The following is an 18,788-nucleotide window of genomic DNA, read 5'->3' on the forward strand; positions in this document are numbered from 1 at the left end:
GAGAGAGAGAGAGAGAGAGAGAGAGAGAGAGAGAGAGAAAGACAGGGTGGGAGGAAGGAGGGCGAGCGCGCAGCGGGTTCCTCTCCTGATCCGCATCGCGCGCCCGTAACCTTCCGGCGGCCTCGGCTGTCCTCGTTGCCGATAACGAGCGGTCACGGGACACGGTTTTCCGCGCGCGCGGCCCAGAGCGGCGGAGCCAAAGACGGAGGAGCGGCGGTGGCGCAGGGGAACGAAGGAGACGGCGGAGACGGTGGTACAAACGACGGAAGGGGGACAAGGTTGGGAACGCGACGCGGCCTGAAACCGAGACAGACGAGGGGATCAATCAACGACGGCATGAGGAGACGCCTCGGGGCGCCCATCAGCGGCTACTGTCTCATCGTCAGCGAGCGGGAACGGCCACGTTGCCATCGTTATTACGCGACGCTGCTCGGCCTACGGACGTACGCGAGCGCACGGCGCGCGATGAGCGCCGAATACGAACGCTGACTGCCTGTCAGACGTGTCGCCGCGACCACCTCGGACGGGACTCCGCCGCTTGTCCCAGATCTAAATCGCGCTATCTCGCGCGAGCATTTACACAGACCGGGCAGACTCGGGCAGAATCTCAAACGGACACGCGCGTCCCCCTTATGGGAACGACGAAAAGACAGAATTCTAAGGGCTAAACAACATGCCTTACACACGCCTCCTACTGCTGCTGTTGTTGCTACTGTGCTAATACTACGTATGTAAACGAAAGTTGTAGAAAGATATGTAACGACAATGAAATCTTCCCACCGCACACATGTGGCGTTCAACATCTTGAGATAACTGCCGAGGCACAAAAGGGGAGAAACACGACGGCAACGGTTTATATGGAATTAGGAGAACGCTCGATGGATCCGCCCGGAATCTCGCGAACGGGAATTCGCGTATCCCACTTGGGCGAGCTCTCGCGAAGTTAGAACGCTCCACGGTAGAGGGGAGGTTTCGGAGGGGGAGAAAAAGCGCGCCGGGGGTCACCGACGGTAACTGGGACACCGCGGGCCGACGCGATCCTAGTTTCGGGGACAACGCGTCCCTTAACCTTCTCGGTGCTGAACACGCGTCAAAACTAAGGAAAGTTTTATAAGAAGTACGAGAAGAGAAAGGAATTTAAAAAGCGGAGAAAAAAAAAAGAGATCGTTTTTCGTGTCACGTTTTCACCGTCGATTAATCGTCATCGTTACTTCACATCGATTCACGTATAGGCATTAATAAATGTGAGTGATACATCGCAATCGTACGAAATCTTTCCATCCCTGTCGTTACTCTTGAAGCAGCGAAAAGATTTAATCGTATTTTAAGACTAAACGCACGTTCAGCACCGTCCGACACGTTGGAGTAAGTTTGGGGCGACCGATTACTGTACGTAGGAGTGCAGTAAAATATTAATACGTTCGATAAGAAAAGAACAAGTGCGTATACACGCATGTACATACGGGTACACACAGACACGCACACAAACGCGGAACCGCACGGATCTGTATTAGAAATACATGTAATATACATACATGTTAAAAATTTATTTAAGTACATCGTAGATAAAATATATATATATATATATATATATATATTATACGTGTGTTAAACCTTTTCATAGAGATCTAAATAACGACGTTGACAAATTACATAGTATATCACGTTAAGCGATATCTCGATCTAATCAAATATCGATAATTCGAGAGACCGCACGAAAACTGTACACGCTGAAAAGAAATAATATTCGCGGGAGAACGAAACTCTTAGAAAATTAAGAGCCGTACAATCGCGAGAAACGCGCGAACGAGCGAAACGTTAGAAACGAAGAAAAGTTACTTAAACAGGGTGAGAGAAGAATAAGGAGATACTTCAATACTTGTACCGTGAGACTCGAGCGGTCGTATGCGTTACATGTGGTAACGAGTCGAATACCTGAAACAATCTTAATCGATCAGCTGATCGGAATAAACTGCCACGAAACCATTTGCCAATTACGTTAACGGAAAAAGAAAGAGAGGAAGCCTCAAACGGGACTCTCTGTTTCTCGTCAATGCGCGCAAGTACTCGCGCGAGTCCACGGTGCTCAATTAGGCATATAAGTACAAAGACACGCGGGCGTGCAAATTATTTTTCTCGACCGAGGTGTGCATCCCTATACGTTAGTAAATAAGTGTATCGAGTCTGTCCAAAAAGAAGAAAAAAAAAAAAATCCCCTGAGTGAGGAAATCAACTCAGACGATCCTCAATCTACCTCAACGACTATCGGGCTCAGCTCCACTTCCTTCGAACGTATCCCTCGATAAGGAACCCTTGAGAAACAATCACGTATTGCGAATCTCTAAGTCTAACTGAAAGTCCTAGAACTTACAATCTTCCATCGACCTTCGACTATTATTACTTCGCATTCTTGGAGCAAGAGATACCCTTTCACGTTCCATCGCACAAATTACTGAAGTAGAGTTTCTCTCGATCGAACTCGAAACACTTTTGAGACAGGTGTTTCATTCCGTTCGTTATTATACTAATGCGAGTATTTTGGCGCTACTAAACATGAGGAACGCCAAATGAATATGTAAGATGTTCGATGTAAGCAGATCCACAGCCCTTGTGTGTTTTGAGTCGCGCGAAATTACGACTGTTGTTCGCACAATCCTCGAGCTTCTCGGGCGATAGATAAAACTCGATAGCAATCGTAATACCGAGTACCTGTCTTTGGAATCGATTGAATGCGGACGATTAAAGTTTCAAGCCGGCGCACGTTGTATCACGTGCGTGATCACGCATTGTGCAATTCGCAAAATCAAGAAAGTGATATGCTTCATCTCACGTGGGTGTGCGGACGTGATAATGCTGGCGGCGAGAGATGGGATTAGAGCGTCAAGAGGAAGAGAAAGAGAGAAGAAACAGCTGCACCGCGGGACGGAGAGAAGAAATCGCATCAAGAAAGACGCACAGCCATGTCATGGGAGTCTATCTCGTCCAGGGATTACCTCGGGCAAGTAAAATGTTGCTAATAGTATGAGATATCAATAGCAAATTTCAAATTAAGAGAACTAGATACATATCGATATAGTACATTTTAATGAATTCATTAAAAAACTGGAGTGTAAATATATATATAAATATATATATATATAAATTTAGATAAAAATTATTTATTGATTAAAAACTATTGTAGGAGAGAGGGAGGGAAGGGAGAGAGAAAGAAAACATCTAGCGTAATAATTTTAAAATTAAAAAAATTGTTTTCGTGATTTTTGTTATAAAACTTCTTATTTGTTTGTTTAACTGAAATTTAAAAAAATATATATATAACATTTATTAATGTTCTTATTTGTGCATGTTTGTTATTATGTTATATTTACTCAATATTTGGATTTGTTGTCATACATGTATTGTTATTCATTAATAATTAATTTATTAATAATTTATTATTAAGAATATATGCTATGTAAATATTTTGTTCATTTTAATTTTTACTGTAATAAAATTTAATTACTGTACTAATATATCAAAGTAATCATAGTTCTTTTATTAAAAAAAAAAGTAACGATTTATTGAAAATATGTTTGTACATATACTCTTTAAAAATTAAAATATAGAAACGTACGTTTAAGAACATATATAACAAATATATATATATATTCTTGTTTGAAAAATTAAATAAAACAGTTATTACGTCTGTCAAGAAAAAGTGTACATTTCACGTTTCTCTCTCAGAATTATAATTCATTAAATTTTTTATCCTCTTTTCCTAGCTTATAATAGCCAATTTATAAGTTGTAAAGATAATTGATAACCTAAACTCATTTCCTGCTTAAATTCATATTCACTTATATTAATATTACAGTATCATAATATGAGTTAACTAGCAATGATATTCCTCTATTTATGTACTTTCAAATAAGTAATTTTCATCTGGTTTTTACGAAAAATTATCCAAAACGTTAAGAATAATCTTTTACGTATAATACATCAGTAATACTAAAATGTTAATTAATTTATAATGTAATTACTTCTTTTTACATGTATTAGACAAGTGAATGTAATAAAAAGTACCACATATTCGTTGTAACAAAAGTGTTTCAGCAATCCTTTCAAATGTTTTTAATTTAATATATAATATTATATGTGGTAATATATAAACGATGTAAAAAAATGTAGTAAAAAAATAGAAATGATATATTAATGTCCAACGAAATGGTTAGCTGAATCTTTATTTTCTAATTAATACAACAAAAAAGTAATTATAGAATATTTTTTGTATATTTCTAAAAATCATATTTGATATTTAGAAAAATCATTAAAATAAGGAATTATGTCAAAAAAATCTATTTATTAATTATATATTTAGATGTAATAACACAAAAGTAATATCGCAAAATTGTAATTTACGATATTAAATATTTTTTCAGATTTTATTTAAGTAATCTTAATGTTAAGCAGAACGCATTGCAAGAATAAATTTTACGATGTAAAAATAAAGTTTTGCAAACCAGAAATTCTATGATCAGATACCTACAGCTGTGTAGGGACATTTTTCGCGCTATTTAAAGAAGCGTAGTTTTAGCTTGAAACGATTTTTACGTAAAGTCATTGCGAAAGATCAAGCAAGGACAGGATGCTTAAGGGAAGTGGAAGGCGTGCAACAATAGGGGATGACAAGGGTAGATGCCTTGTATTTCGTTGATCGACCTCGACGCGTGGAAGAACCGGGGGATGGTTCGATTTTCCACTTAGAATCGCAACGCCGTACCGTATCTCGTAGCTCGTAAATGGGTCAGCAAAAGAGGTCGCAGGTGCCTCGCCCACCTAGCGAACGTGGTGGGAAAGCGATAGAGTGTCATATACTCTTCGCTTTACACGATACGGACTTGTATATACACATACACATCGAGGCACAAACGAGCGGGTATGCGCGCGCGCATAGAGGCACGCGACTGTTTTGGGGAGACCTTTAACAGGAGTGGAAAGTAATTTGCGACGGGGCGTGATTCTCACGGGGTTTCTATCGAACATCAGGCACGAGATAATTCTGTTTTGTGATCGGTTGCTTTAATTACTTCTAACGTCACACGATTACAGATTAATAGCAAAATTTCCGATGAAAGTGTAAATGTTATTTACTGGTTTCCTTTAATGTGTACCAAATAAACTACAATATATATATATATATTTATTTATTTTTTAAAGTAGAAAGTTGTTATTCTCATTACGAAGAGAGTAGTTTTTTTCAAAGGACGATATTGGCTATTATAAATACCGATACTTTTTAGATACTTTCTAGAAAGATATGAAAGAAACGTGATCTAATTTTATAAATATATTTAATAAATAAATTATTAATATGTGAAATTATAAGTAAATATTTCTCTCGAAGGTTAAAAATATTTACTTGAAAAACCTTTTTATTTTTAAATGAAGATATATGAGATATTTTAGGGGATGCAAATGTTGATTAACATTTCAGTTAATGTTATAAGTATATATACGTAATGTTAAATAATACGTTTGATATCCTAATAAATATATAAAAGAAAAGTAAGAGGAAAGTGTAGTTGATGATCGCAATTTAGGGCGAGTATATTCTAAGGAAGAGTTTCACTATACCTCAGCACAAAAATGAAAGAAAAGATCGAAAGAAAAAGGGTACAAATAAATTTCAGTTTTCTGGAATATGGAGCAAATGTGCAGTGGTCGCATTGCGGTAGGGTAGGTAAGAACTGTGATTTTACACAGGGTGTCCCAGACATATCTCGCTACCTTTCACTAAGAGACCATTCGATCAATATTGAGTCAGTTTTCTTTTTCTTATGAAGAAGTGAAATAACTCTCTGGAATTGTATTATTAATTAAACAGCTTTTTGGGGGAGATTCAGTTGCTCATAGATGATAATAATGTCTTTTTTTATTCATGCAAAATTATAATTTGCCTTGATTTAACATTTTAGATATGTCAAGACAATTACCATCCAAAAGACAGAGCACGTTTTAAGAACTAGGTCACATGTAGTGAAATAAAATTTTCAGAGAGAAAAAAATTTACATCGCGACTGAGAATTGATCTAGAAATTCATAAATGAAGAGCGATGCGGTACTTACATATAGGATACCCTGTGTACCTTGTAACTTCCCTAACGTGCAGTTTGCAAACTCAACCTCTGGGACGTCAGCCAAAAGCGGTTTATCACTGCGTGCTTCTTCCGTTTGTCCTAGAAATAAATTAAGAGTTTGCGCATGGAAACCTATAGGAGGTCAGTTGCCCACATCTATCATCGAACTTGGATATTTGATACGCACTCGCGATATCGAGACGAAAAGTTTTACATCGAAAATGATAGTTCAATCATATTTCCAATACTTTTACGGATCGCTAATTGTAGTTAATAGAAAATGAACAGCAACTCTGGCTGAGATAATTTTTTTCGCAATAATAAGTTTTTTTTGCAGTGTTTTAAGATGCTTATTAGCATCATTATTACATTGATGATTAATGTAATTTGTGAAGTTATTTTCCAGTTTCAGTTTTTACGTTTCAAATCCGATAAATCGAATTGGCGCGCAGTTTATAGGACTGCAAAGTTTATTTGTAAATTTGCATACTAATAATATTAAGCACCAAGATCCGCTTCAATCAAAAATAAAATTGTCTTTCCTATTTGACTTTTTTATTCTTATCGGTCTAATTTTCACTTATAAAATTGACAATAATTCTAAAAATAATACAATTACAATATATATGTTTATGTTGTGTTTAATATATTGTAAATCGTATTATTTCTTAATTAACATTTAAACATTTTTTTGACAAAAACAATTTTTGTTTACAACTCATAAGTAAGAAAAAAGAACATTTTTACAAATTTTTAAGAAATATGCGATCTTAATGAAAAAGTAAGTGCGTATTAAGAAAAATATATAAATTCTTTCTATTATGATAATATTTAAATGTTTTGGTTATTTAAACTTATATAATGTAATTTTTATATATACTAATTTGCTGTATATTTATGCGGCGTCGAAACATGCAAAATATCGAGAAGAGAGAGAAAACATAAATAATTTTTTTTTCTAGATAATACAACATTATTATATTGTAAGTATAAATCATTCGCGAGTACAAGAAAACAATTTCAAAATTCCTATGGAACTTAAACGATCGATGATGTGAAAATATCACACAGCTCTTAGTTACGTCTTCTTTAAATTCTTTTCATCGGATTTACGGAAAAATATGGAATTCCATGGCTTATTTTCTTTCAAGTTGATCTTTACTATTTTTAAATCGATAATAATGATCACCATCTACCAAACAGATTTGACGTTTATAAATCAATTAATACTTTCGAGAACTTTATAGCGAATATTGGACTTGTAAAATTGAAAAACTGCGAAATATATCAAATTTATATAGTAATATCAAGTGGTTAAAATATTAAGTAGCCGATAATTGTATCACTTATTTAAAAAGTTAACTTGTGTATCCATTCCGTGATATGTAATATATATATCATTGAACATTTCAAAAATTTACAGCGGATCGGCGAGTCATCAACTCTCGGCGACCGCACTGCTGGGTAGCCCTGATGGGTCGAGACATCCACTCGATGTCTGCGAATTCACCGAAGAGGATTATCGACATCAAAATGGCAACGGTAATAATGGTCATTACCAAAATAGATCGGGTATATGGGGTTGTTTCATAAGCTGCAGAAAACGGTTCGATCAACAATTAGCACGAAGAAGGGTGAGCATCTTGTAAATGTATTATTTATTCTTTTTAGTTCACGCGTAGAACAAATAAAAATGAATAATTAAATTTAGTATATTATATGATATCACCATATCATATAGACATTTTCAATACACATATAAGAGTTTTACTACAAAATTACATCTGATGATAAATTAGATAAATTATAAAAAGATATAGTATATCAAGCTTTTAATTAAATTGATATATTAAGCTTTTAATTATGTTAACACACATTAAGCTTTTAATTTAATTAAATATATTAAATTAGTAATGAATTAACTAATCATTTGATGAAACATATTGTATTATAAGACAAGTTATAAAAATAAATAGATAGGTAAAAGTACGAATACATGTAAGAAATATAAAAGAGCATAAATTCTTCAAAATAATTATCGGATTTTTGTTATATTATTGTTAAGTGATATGATATTTTGTTATATATTTTATTACACAATATAACTAATATGAATAATTAAGTAAAATATTACACAAATGCATCAGATGTAAGTATCATGTTTGCGATAGATATAAAATCGTCATTATTTATTTGATTTATCATGTTTTAATGCACGTTTCATTTCTATTCAAGTATCAATTTATTAATAAAGCTCTTACTTCGAAATGCGTGCCAAGTGTTTTATCTCAAAACGTAAGAGGCGATTATAATTTTAGACAAACGCGCTTAGAAGCGGAATTGGCTGCACGCCACGATAACACTTACGGAATTATTAATGATCTTACAAATTAATTCAATTATAATTGATTCTTTAACTGTTACTCGACTATTAACCATTGAATCCGTTTAATATGTCAAAGCGATCGAGGGTGTAATATATCAAACGAGTAACAGTATCTGAAGGCCCTCTCAAGCAAACGACAGGGCATGACGGCTACATAACGAAGCGTATTTCGCGGACGAGCATGCTTTATCGGTCACTGTCAAGTTCACGATGTGCATGCCGTAGCTGCGGTCACGCTATCCTTTCGTAACCACTAAAACCGAAGTACCGGTCATACTGTGTTTATCGTTCTGGATGCGTTTCACTCAGAGAAACTTATGATTTCGCGTCTGGCGTCTGACAGCTTATTCATGATGCCTGCTTCATGTAGTAACAAGCGTAATTTGCGTTTACGTTTTCATCAAAGCTACACGATATCTCAATCAATATATACTATAAAATTTACTCTTTCATTGAAGTTACACGATATCTCAATCGAAATACGAGGTGTGAAAAAGCATAAAATTCATATTATTATTTATGGCAATATTCATCCAAATAGTTTTATCTTTTTCCAGTTTTTATACAAAACAGCTGTAAAAATTTAATGTTTCGTTACATTTTCACAATCGTTACAATTTTAATAAGTTGTTAAACCATCACAATTTAAAAAAATTAATTTTAATAAAGAGAGCGAGAAATGTCTCCAGGATAATTGAAAATAAATTCTGCTTCTTTTAGTTAATAATGTTAATGATTACAATAAGCATTAAAATTCGTTCGTGTAACTTCGTGTGCAACCTATTCGTTTTTTTTAAATCACATTTCTCAATATTTTCTATAAGATTGCCGAGATTATCACAAATGAATAGGTTCGCATATCAGTAAACCTTCGTTTCGTTGTAAGTCTATAATTTTAATGAATTTACTTCGATCGTGTACACGCACATGAATTCATTTTTATATATTATATCTTACATGGCTATTTATATTTTATTGTAAAGTTTAATCTACTAGGGACAAAGTTCATGGTCAAATCGATACGGCCTTCTACCTTTGCCCGTATTATCTACGCTAAGGCTATTGCTGCGTGATAAAAACCATAATATGTACCATGACTTCTTCTTTCTGAATGAGGAAGTTATTTATTATTCGATGTCTGTTTTACAAGACGTATAATTGAATAATATTGTTCAATGTAAATATGAGCTTATTTAAACAATAAGTAGCAATTCAAGTAAATTCGGTATAAAATACTGAATTCGATAATATATCTCTCAATTACGTGATATAATTCCGCTTTCAACGTACGCGTTACGAATTAATTTTTATATAATTCCAGTTATACGAAATAATATTAAGTTTTATAGTAATAACTAAGCAATTAAATCAAATAATGATTTTTAAAAATAGCAAAAAATATAAAAAAAATTTACGGAACATCTTTCACACATTTCATTCAATTTATTACACAAATTGAAAATCAATCATTTCTCCACGACACCTCAACTTTACAACCTGCGCTATACACACGATTACGATTTTATTTTTATTTTTATTACTATTTTTTACTCTTTTTTTTACTTTTTGACTGCTAATAATGTACATATGATATATAATATAAGGACTTTATCTTTTCTCGCTGTATCAACCGAAGAATAGGTTATTGATGTTGAGACTAAAAATAAGATGTGTGGTTTTTTTATAAACTTTATGTAAGTGAGCTGAGATGTTTTCATTAGAATTTGGGGAAAAATTTTATTTTATCGTTTCGTTTATATATGAATTAATAAGTATTAAAATTTATTGCATAGCTGAGAGTGACTAAGTCCAAACGTACCATGTATTATATAATAAACATACTTTTTTGGAAGATTAATTATTTGTTTTTACTTCGCATCATACGAGCAAAAAATGTTATACTAATTAATAGAAATATTTTACTATTTATTATATAAACTGTTTTTTTTTTGCAAAAATATCCAATCGCAAAAATAAAAACTGATCAATTACTTAAAAACCAAATTAAGATAAAAAGATTTTATTACTTGTAAAAAGTACCTATTACTTTACTTTTCTACAAAGTCACTGATTCTATACAGAAGTCCATCGCCTGGAATAGTTTGTTTTCAACTCTTCATTCTTCTTGAACCTTTGAAAATCAAGCTGTACATCTTGAGATGAATAAAACCTTCGGATGTGTGGATTGATATTAGGAATCATTTACTTTCACGACAATAATCAAGTGTGAACGTTGTGCTCATAAAACGCAAAAAAGCGATTCAAATAAAAAATGTTGGGGCATCTCCTGTTCAGATTATACTTTACATCAAATGAATTTCACATTTTCTTTCATCTCAAAAAGTCGTTTGATTTCCAACGATTCAAAGAGAAGTTGGAAGCAGCAATGCTAAACTTCCAGGCGTCACATTTTTATGCAAACGGCGTAAAAAAGTTTGTGCCCTAGTATTTAGAAAAAAAGAACAGTACATATAATAGAACGACCATATAGAATAGGCACGTAGATGCTTATTTACCAGAAAAATAAATCTTTTTATAATTTTTCTTTTTCTGACCAAGCAACGCTCATTTTTAAAACACGCTTCATACAATGCCCTTTTTAAAACATTCTCTTTTTTAAAGAGAAAATGTTAAATTTTGTATACCTCTTTTTGGAAGAATTACATATGAATTATATAATATAAAAAATTATACACAGTTGAAAAAAGTATGTTAAATTTAACATAAATCGCGTGTCCCAAACGTCAACTTAAATTTTTGTGTTAATTTAACATAATGAGTATGTTAAATGGTAACACGAATGGTGTTTATATTTCAACAAAAATGGAATGTAATCTTGAATAAAACTTGAAAAGAGTTATGTGTACAATCAACATAATTATTAGGACAAAATTAACATATAACAAATGTTCTCTAAAAAGACGATTCGCGTAACAACGCCTGTCCATTCCTGTTATAGAGTATAATCAACACCCTTATATTCTGTAAATTTTAACATATTTACTAAATACGTGGAAATTGTGTTATTTTAAAATATTTTTTAAATCGTTTCAATAACTTTAACCAGCAGATTTTTTCACAAAAATACACAAATTTTCCAACTGTGTATGTATAAAAAGGTATATACTGTGTTCCGTGAAATTACGTTGTAAATTATAAACAACGGGCTTTACACACAATCATCGTCTTATAATTATCGTCTATTAATATTACCTTTATTAATAGGGTAATTTCCTCTTTGGCTTGCCCATATACGCTGTTGAACATTGCATCTCCTCTTAAGAGGGCCGTTATTAACTCAATGTCAATTTCATGAGCATCGATTCCAAGGTCTCGTTAGTCTCTGCGGCCTCTGACTATAGTTGATATGAGGAAATGTGCTGGATATCCGATAAATACTCCAGATACAAGGACTCGTGTAATCGGCGGAAATTCAAGGACTTATTGAAATAAGATGTTAAATCACGTGATGTAAATTTCATAGACGAATAATTTTGAAAAGACGACAAATGATTAATAAAATTTTCTTTTCTTTTCCACGGCGTTTGCGCTTGTTGTTTAACATCCTTTACGAAGACGATCGTTGCGCGATAAATAAATCAGTGTGTGCAGTGAACACGACAAGTGCTGAAATTTCATTATTTTTGACGCAGGTGGAGCAAGGCTTAAAATTGTACAGAGCTCATAAACAACAAGCCGCGGTTAGAAAATGGAGGGTCGCCTTGAAGAGTATCAGACATCGCGAGGATAAATTCGCTCTTCTCGGTTACTTGTATCAGGCGTACATGGATTGGGGCAAATACAAGTAGGTAGTATAAGTTGTAATGTACGTCCTTTCCAATTTGTTATCGTCTTTGTTCGCATTATTTGCATATACGTAAAGTGAAACGGGTGTTTTCGCGTTATTCAAAAAGCAAACCGGACATTAATTTTTATATAAAAGGTATTAAGTATATGTATATACTTATATTATTAAAACACACATTTTATGTAAGACTGTTCGATATCTCGTTTAAAAGTAGCTAGAGCGTCATAGTTATCCAATTCTATAACTATTTTTATCCCTTTATTTTCCTCTTTGCAAAGTTGTTGCCCCTTCCAATTAAAGCCGCGATTCTTCCATCGTGTAATTTTTCTCCTTTCAGTGATAGCATCGAATTCGGTAACATGCAATTATGCATTTCGGAGGAATTGGATTCGCCGAACATGCGGGCAGAAGCGTATTTAAACTTGGCCAGAGCTCACGAGAGATTAGGCGCCCTGGATAGAGCGTTAGATTACGCTCGGCACAGGTTTGAACCTTTTTCTTTCGTCATACAACCTACATAAACGATGTAATGTCAATTTTCAAGAATCTTAATATACGCGCGTAACGTACGTGATGTATCTATATATTTGTCTGCTATTATAACACAGTCAGTAGTTATTAATAAAACGTCGATACAAGAGAAATGCATCTAATGAGCAACCCTCTGATTACGAACTCAGCGGTGATGACAGTTCTAAGTTCGAGAAAAGCTAATCGAGTCCTTTGTAAATCAATAGCCGAATGTGACGTCAATTGTTTAAGCGATGATTTGACTACCTATACGCGTGTATGTGTGTATTGTGCTAACATCGATATAATTTTGCATTCTCGCAGCTTGTATAACGAGTGCGATCAGTGCGCGACTGCTGGATTAGTTCACTTAACCGTAGGCAGAGTCCACTTAGAGCTAGCAGGATTCTGTAAAGCCTTGGAAGCATTTCAAAGAGCCCACAAAATCGCCCACTCCATTCAAGATCCCTCCTTAGAACTGCAGGTAATTAGGTCCCTTTGTTTGCTAGTTTTCTTCTTTCGCACGAGTACATAAGCGCGCATTATGTCGTGTTGTTTGTTAATTAACGGCGCAGGAACGATTAGAAAAGCAGCAGTTGTGTCTTGCGAGATAAACTGAGCTCGTTTTTTTTTTTTTATATCGCCTGATTTTCATTTCATTTCTCGAATAGTCAGTTAGCTGCATCCTTAATTCACTTGTTCGTGTACTTGACGCTATTTGGATATTCGAACATATCAATTCTCTCTGTAATGATTAATATATATTTTAAAAAATAGTAAAATTATATTTTATAACGTAATGTATTCATAATAAAGCATTCTTTGTATATTTCTGTCTTTATAACATTCATTGCTAAAGCAATAAAAAAGTTTCCCATCCTTCTTTTATAAAATATGTTCGAAGTAAGGCTCAGATAATTCATTTATTGATAATTTCTTACTCTATCCATCCAGGATAGTGAATACGTACATCGATATTACGTGTGATTTCTTTTCCAGGTGTACGTTGGTCTGTCGGAACTTTTCTGCAGATTACACGACGCGGATAAGAGCGCAAGATACGCGGCGAGAGCTTACGATCTCTCCAGAAGTTTACAGCTCGGAGATCTAAATTCGCGTCATCACAGGGCGGCGTTACTACAAATGGCCGCGGCGCTCAGAAAGAAGGGCGAGCTTGGCGACGCTCTTGATTACTGTTCGGTAAAGTTCTAACTCTAATTGCTCAAGAAAAAAAAAAGAGAAAAAACTTACTTTCGTACTATTTTCGTTCAGATCAAAGACAGAAATTGGCGCAAAACTGTGTTCTGTTAAACAGCCTAAATCAAAATATTTCTTAGAAAATATTAAAAATTTTTTCACGAACGTTAATTTTTAATCTCGCAACTTTTTTTTTCTCAAATTGTGCGATAATGTATGCGTCGGAAATATTAATCTAATATAAAATAATATATTTGAAGAAAGAATTCCAAGTCATGTCGCGTAATTCATAGTTTCAGAGAAGATTGTATCAATTAATATCATATACAATAATACGATTTAATCGATAATATCAATTGTCGTTTATGCATTATGCACAGGAAGCAACACGGCTATCGCTAGTTGCTGGTGACCAGGCCAGTTACGCTCGAAGCATCCGAATTCTGGGAGACATTTATAGAAAGAAATCGGATATAAATGTGAGTAATTCGTTATCTAACTAAGTTATCAGTATATCTTTTTCCTTTAGCTTTTACATTAAATTTTCTAGCAATGATGTCGTGAATGATAATATTCTTTGATTTTTCAATCACATTAATTACAGATACACAATTATATAAATATGTGATTCTCATGCATAAAGTTTATTCTAAAAGCGAAATGACAGTTTGAAGCTAAAGTCTTCTCTCTTTCAATTATTCAATAAAGATTGAAATGCATCATCACGTAATAAAATAACTCCATATATTTATTTGCATATTGCATCAAAAACGTTTCAACAAATAAATTTTTTATCGGTATTCACACCAAGTACTACGATGCTATCAGAACTATTCACAGCCTCATTGTTCATCCCAACATTGTTACAGTACTGTCATCGCGATAAAAAAAAAATGCCATAACTGGAGCGTTCCTTTGCATGTCACGCATGTTGCAAAAACGGTTTTAACACTGTATCACACTTGTAGCACATACCGCTTTCGTTTTGTTTTGTTGCTGCAAAATTTTTTGAATGTTGTTAAAATGTGAGTGACAAAATTTTCAAAACATCCACTTTCAAACAACGCAGAATTGAAAGCGTGATATTTGTATATGCAATAAAATATTTAATTAAGATTTGGAAATATTTCTATATATAAAAGAAATATAAAAGGATATTTTTAATGTTTATATTATATAGGGTGAATCAAAATACGTGATATAACTAGAAAGGGATTGACTATAGTTAAAAATAAGCTGAATAAAATAATTTTTTTTCGTTATGATTCAAAATTATGGTTGAGAAATAATAAAATAATTTTTTTAAAAGACTCATTTTTAAGAAGAAAAGAATAATTCAAAAGGATTTATATAATATAGGATTAAATATAATAAAAAAGAGAGAGAGAGAAGAGATAGAAATAATCCATTATTTAATTTCGCAGAATATAATTCTCTGTTCCAAAACGGTTAACATTTTCAATAATATTTCAACTTAATAAGAAATGTGTAAGAAAAATGATTAATCAAATAAATCTATATAATATTTACATATACAGTAAAATAAATGTTACCATCACAAACACTGATAGCTTCATTTGCTACTTGCGCGAATATGCCGGCGTATATGATTGCGCTTTTAAGTACTAGAAACTGCCTGTTGAACCGTCTGTCTCTTAGTTGGCGATCGTGATGCATACGATTAGCCTTTAGTTTACGCATTGCGTATATCAGTTTACTTTCCAGAACGATAACATCGGTAAGATAAAGATGAATATTTTGCAGAAAGCATTCCGACAGTACGAGAGCGCGATGGGCTCAGCGGGTACGAGCGGTGATCGAGTATGCCAGATGGAAGCGATGGACGGCGCGGCGAGATGCCTGGAAGCTCTTAGGCTTCAACACAAGATATGCAATTGCAGACCCCTCGAGTTCAATACTAGGCTCTTGGAAGTGGCGGGATCGGTTGGCGCCAAGGTAAACTGTCAATACAGATCGCGGATTGTGATGCACGTTCGTTCCATTTCACGTGAAACAAAGAGAAAGAAAGACACAAAGGGGGGGGGGGGAGGGTTAAGGAAAGGAGCGATGTACTGCGAAATCAATTTCCTTCCTTTTACCAGACGTGAAAAGTTTTCATCTTTCCTTTAATCCTTAAAGATCAACGGAATTCGAAATAAATACGAAGTTCCTTGGTTCATTGATTTGGAACGAGTCGAATGTACTGAAAGGAAAGTTAAAATTCATTGATTTTTTTATGAATTAACAAAATTTCGTCATGTTCTTATCTCACAAATTTCGTTATAATCGAAAATAACTCTAATTTGAAGAATAAGATAAAATTGAAGATCTTCACCGCGCTGAGATTATAAAAAATTACCTAAAATGGGACTTTTAAGTTGATAAATTTGGAATAAGAGCATCAGTAATTGAAAAAGCTACGATCGAGGATAGACACGGATGCTTTGCATGCATTTATTTATCTGTACATCTAATAATAAATACTACCATGAATTCCAATGGAATACCAAAAGAGCTATCGGCATCACAACGCCGTTGGTACATCGCACAAGTATTCCATGCATATATTATCATACTCGCACCGCGGGCATCGAATTTTCGCGCTATTTGTGTCTACGAATCAATGAAGCCGGTTTTCCATTTCGACGTTGTGCACGCAACAGATAACGTGAAATATACGCAGCTCGCTGCTGCCCAAGACTCGATAAAGATTATTGTTAATCTGTGAATTAAAATGATAAGGTCTTTCGCTATTCATAATTTATGCTTTCATATCGAGACTTAAGAAGAATAATTTAAGTTGTGTTGCTCTAAAAAAATGTTAAATTCTTTCTCAAAAGGAAAAAAGAAAAGAAACAAAGATATCCCTAATAACATTTTAATACTACTAAAAAATGTCAGTATATCACTTGACAAACCTAGATGTAGATGATTATCTGCGAGAAAACTATATGTTCAAAATAGAATACATAACAATGTACAAGATTATACGAGAATCTGATTATTTACAGTTTCTGGTGCGAACAGTCAGATTCAGATTGTCGAGAATTTATGGGTCTTTGGGAGACGACGAACAGAAAGGACATTATGAGAGATTGGCGGCTGCGATGGAGGAAGATTTAGAGTTACGATGTGGGAGCTGCAATGAATCTTTCGGTCTGGAAGCTGATTCTCTGGAAGCGTTACCTTGCTCTCACATATTACACGCTCGGTAAGACACGCGGAAAAACTGGACTGTTTCTCTGTTAAGAAACAGAACTAAAACAAGAATCAAGTAATAATGTTGTGTAAAATTCTAATTGTCAATTCGATTTTCTTTCGAAAAACTATTTTTACTATTTTTATTTTCTCGTGCAACATACGTTTGGCAGATGCGCATATGACATCTTAAAGAGACGTGACAAGAAGAAGAAACGTTTATGTCCCGATTGCCACAAGTCTGTCAGTTCACGGCTGTACCTGCATTGCGAAGATCCTCACGGCATGAATACTCTAAATCATAGTTCCTTGAGCCTGGCGTCATTGAGGGCCAGCAGCCTAGCAACACTTGAGGACTGTCATGCGACGAGTAGTGTTTAAAAAAAAAAAAAAACACGCGACATATTTCGGTTTATTTTAACGCGTTGGTATCCGCATGCGATTAGATAACTTTAAGGAATCATAATGTGGAAGATGAGAAAGCCAAAGGAAAGTAGTATGATACAAAAAGATTTAATGGCAATAAAAAGTGCACGCCTCGATCTAGATTGTTGAATATAATTACTTCCCCTCTTCCCCAACAAATCTGTCATACGATTTTATTATCTATATAAAATAAAGCAACTCTAGATATTTGTCGATCTGTTTTATATACTAGTATATACATAACAAAAAATCATGTTTTCTGATGATTATAAAAACGTAAAATGAGAAAATTTGATCATATAAGTACATATATTCATATTATATACTTGATTAAAAATATGTACATATATATGAGAGTAAATATGATGAAAATATTCAAGAACTCTTAATATAACAATATTCAACATAAATTAAAAGGGCGAAGTAAGAGTCAGAAGTAAATTACATTTAAAATAATATTAAAATGTTAACATATTTAATTCAAAACAATAGAAATATTACAAAAAATTGCTTAAAATTATAAACATGATGCCCGTTACTTAAGCAATTTTTTGTAATATTTCTATTGTTTTAAATTTTGAATTAAATATGTTAACATTTTAATATTATTTTAAATGTAATTTACTTCTGACTCTTACTTCGCCCTTTTAATTTATGTTGAATATTACCATATGAGAGTAATTTTTTCTTATTTCTTTAAATTTAATTTTTTTGTAAAAAAAAACCCATATATAAAAAATTTATTATTTTATCATTATTAGTATTATTTGTATCAAATAGTAATTTAAAGAAGCTTATAATGGAAACATAAATAAGTAAAATACATAAATATCATAAATATATTATATGAGTAAAATATATACTATACATAGGGCTGAATTATCAAAACGCATTATTTCTTCCACAACGAATTTATATTTAAATTAATTTTCGTTATTAGTCAAATAAAGAAAAGTACCCTATTAACATATATATATATTTTTTTTTTTTGATTCGCCTAATGAAAAATGGTGAAATTATTACTGAATCAAATTAGGATACCTATATCGTGGAACAAGTCAAAATGAATTCCGATCGGAATTATTCAATTATTTCCTAGATTTCTATTGTGTTTTCTAGGGTAAACGAAATATAAATCCGATTAGAA

At 33.4% G+C, this 18,788-nt stretch overlaps 1 protein-coding gene across 1 annotated transcript; it reads left to right on the forward strand.

The window, feature by feature from the left end:
* Positions 1–1,549: 1,549 nt before the first annotated feature.
* On the forward strand, positions 1,550–17,757 carry LOC108783288 (43 kDa receptor-associated protein of the synapse homolog). The gene is made up of 10 exons (XM_018551831.1): positions 1,550–2,998; positions 7,540–7,750; positions 12,156–12,307; positions 12,648–12,794; positions 13,145–13,304; positions 13,820–14,020; positions 14,398–14,496; positions 15,782–15,973; positions 17,029–17,228; positions 17,389–17,757. The coding sequence occupies exons 1-10, from the start codon at positions 2,961–2,963 to the stop codon at positions 17,594–17,596; spliced, it is 1,608 nt and encodes a 535-aa protein (XP_018407333.1). The 5' UTR covers positions 1,550–2,960; the 3' UTR covers positions 17,597–17,757.
* The last annotated feature ends 1,031 nt before the right edge of the window (positions 17,758–18,788 follow it).

This window comes from Cyphomyrmex costatus, unplaced genomic scaffold (genome assembly GCF_001594065.2).
Source record: "Cyphomyrmex costatus isolate MS0001 unplaced genomic scaffold, Ccosl1.0 scaffold146, whole genome shotgun sequence".
NCBI classification, from domain to species: Eukaryota; Metazoa; Arthropoda; class Insecta; order Hymenoptera; family Formicidae; genus Cyphomyrmex; species Cyphomyrmex costatus.